Here is a 1,879-nt window from a genome sequence, read left to right on the forward strand (position 1 = left end):
TAAAAAGTATTTTCTTTATGATGCATTTCATGGTAAAGTTAATCTTTTAGTGTGTTCCAGCCGCGGACTCATTGGTTCCTTAAGAATAGTCAAAAGGTGCGATTTAATATAATATTCTTAGTCCCAGAAAGACGGAAAGGGCGGGCTACCGTTAGACCCAATAGAATGGACGGGTATTGGGCAGATATTATAAAGCATCAGTCTAAATCAGTGAGCAGCAAGACAGCTAGCGAGGTGGAGATGGTGAGAGGATTCTGTCAATATTACTGTACACTTGGGTATACTTCGTAAGATCATATTCCGAAGCTATCAGACGCTGTGATACACGCGTTCACACTCACATCACTTCACTGGAGTGATTATTGCCGAAAGGGGAAATAAGAGTGAAAACGAGGCTGTAGGTATTCAACATGGCGACCATGACACACAGACGACCGTGCTTGGAGCTATTTTTGCTTGTTTTCGTAGCCTGTATATTACAACCTGGATATTCTGAGACTCTCCCAGAGTTAAGTGTGTAAGTACAATATAGTCATTACTTTATAGAAGTTTTTGTCGTCATTTTTACCACCTTAACATCGTTTTCCAGCCACTGGATCTTACCTCCGCCGATGATACCCGAGCCTGCGGTTTGTAAACAGTCATCAACAGTCACTAACGTTTGAGTACTGATGGCATGTGGTATTTGTTGAGTGTTCTAACTTCTGAAATAATGCCCATGCAATGCCACGAAATGTCAATACCGTACTGAAAGAGTTTGTTTACTATCCGATCTGTCACTTGTGATTTGTCCCAGTGATGAGGGTACGTTGTGAGTGTGAGGTAATGGTGAGGGTACCGGCGAATGGGTTTATGCGAGAAGGGAGTGAATAGGTCTTGTAGTATCATACTATGCAATAATGAAGACATACATATTGCATTTAGATTATCATGCTAAACCCTTTTAGGTAAGATAGACTATTACAGACACTATGTTATAATTAATATCATTTGCTTGGTAAAATGTAAATACATGCACTAAATGGTGTACATTTGGAATCTTGGTTAGGTACGTTGGCCAGATATATTCTGAGAAATGTGGTGACACAGATGATTATATTGTGACAGTGTATTTTGATTATGAATCATTTCATCATCATTTGTCTTTCAGCTTTAGATTCATACCAGTTTCTTTAAAATGAAAAAAGTACTATTTTATGTATCTTTTCATCATTATTTGTCCATTAGTTTTAGTTTCATTGGTTTCTTTTAATTGGAAAAAGGTGACACAGGGTGTACTAATAGTTTACCAATAAAACATAGATAAAATATACTTACCAATAGTTTAAGTAATGATACAACAAAGAATGTTCAGCTAAAATTAGAATGGTAGGGGTCAGTGATATCCAAGTGTAGCAGAACTGGGCTGATCAACGTCGACTAGGTAGCTCAGTTGATAGAGCGTCCGTCTCAGAGTTTGGAGGGTCCCAAGTTCGAACCTTGGTCTGGCTGTTACATTTTCAATTTCTACTGTTACAAATTTGGTGAGCTTGCCAACCCTTGTTTCAAGCATTGGGAATACGCTTAGCAAGGTGATACTTGAACATGGGTTGTAAATAGTTGTGTCTTCGGGGGCAAAGATTTTGATAAAGGAGGGAGGAGTTTAGCTGGACTGGGTCAATCGTTGGTGACCAGGTAGCTCAGTTGGTAGAGCGTCTGTCTAGAGTGCGGAGTGTCCCGGTTTCGAACCCTGGTCTCACTCAGGCCATTCCATTTTCTCTTTCTCTTGTTACACAAACATGAAGTTACAGTTTGGTTAGAAATAATACTCGGTATTTTCAAGTATCCAAATATATCCATCATCACATGTGATATTAACAAATATTAATATGGGGGGGGG

At 39.1% G+C, this 1,879-nt stretch overlaps 1 protein-coding gene across 5 annotated transcripts in view; it reads left to right on the top strand.

Annotated features, from left to right (window-relative positions):
- Positions 1-404: 404 nt before the first annotated feature.
- Positions 405-1,879, top strand: part of LOC110446696 (voltage-dependent calcium channel subunit alpha-2/delta-2-like) — a 116,414-nt gene continuing 114,939 nt past the window's right edge. For all 5 annotated transcript variants that reach the window (XM_021491978.1, XM_021491982.1, XM_021491983.1 and 2 more), the window contains exon 1: positions 405-517. In XM_021491978.1, coding sequence (XP_021347653.1) covers positions 411-517 — 107 coding nt within the window. In that variant the 5' untranslated portion in view covers positions 405-410. The remainder of the gene's footprint in view (positions 518-1,879) is intronic.

The sequence above is a fragment of the Mizuhopecten yessoensis genome, unplaced genomic scaffold (assembly GCF_002113885.1).
Source record: "Mizuhopecten yessoensis strain PY_sf001 unplaced genomic scaffold, ASM211388v2 scaffold2929, whole genome shotgun sequence".
Lineage (NCBI taxonomy): Eukaryota > Metazoa > Mollusca > Bivalvia > Pectinida > Pectinidae > Mizuhopecten > Mizuhopecten yessoensis.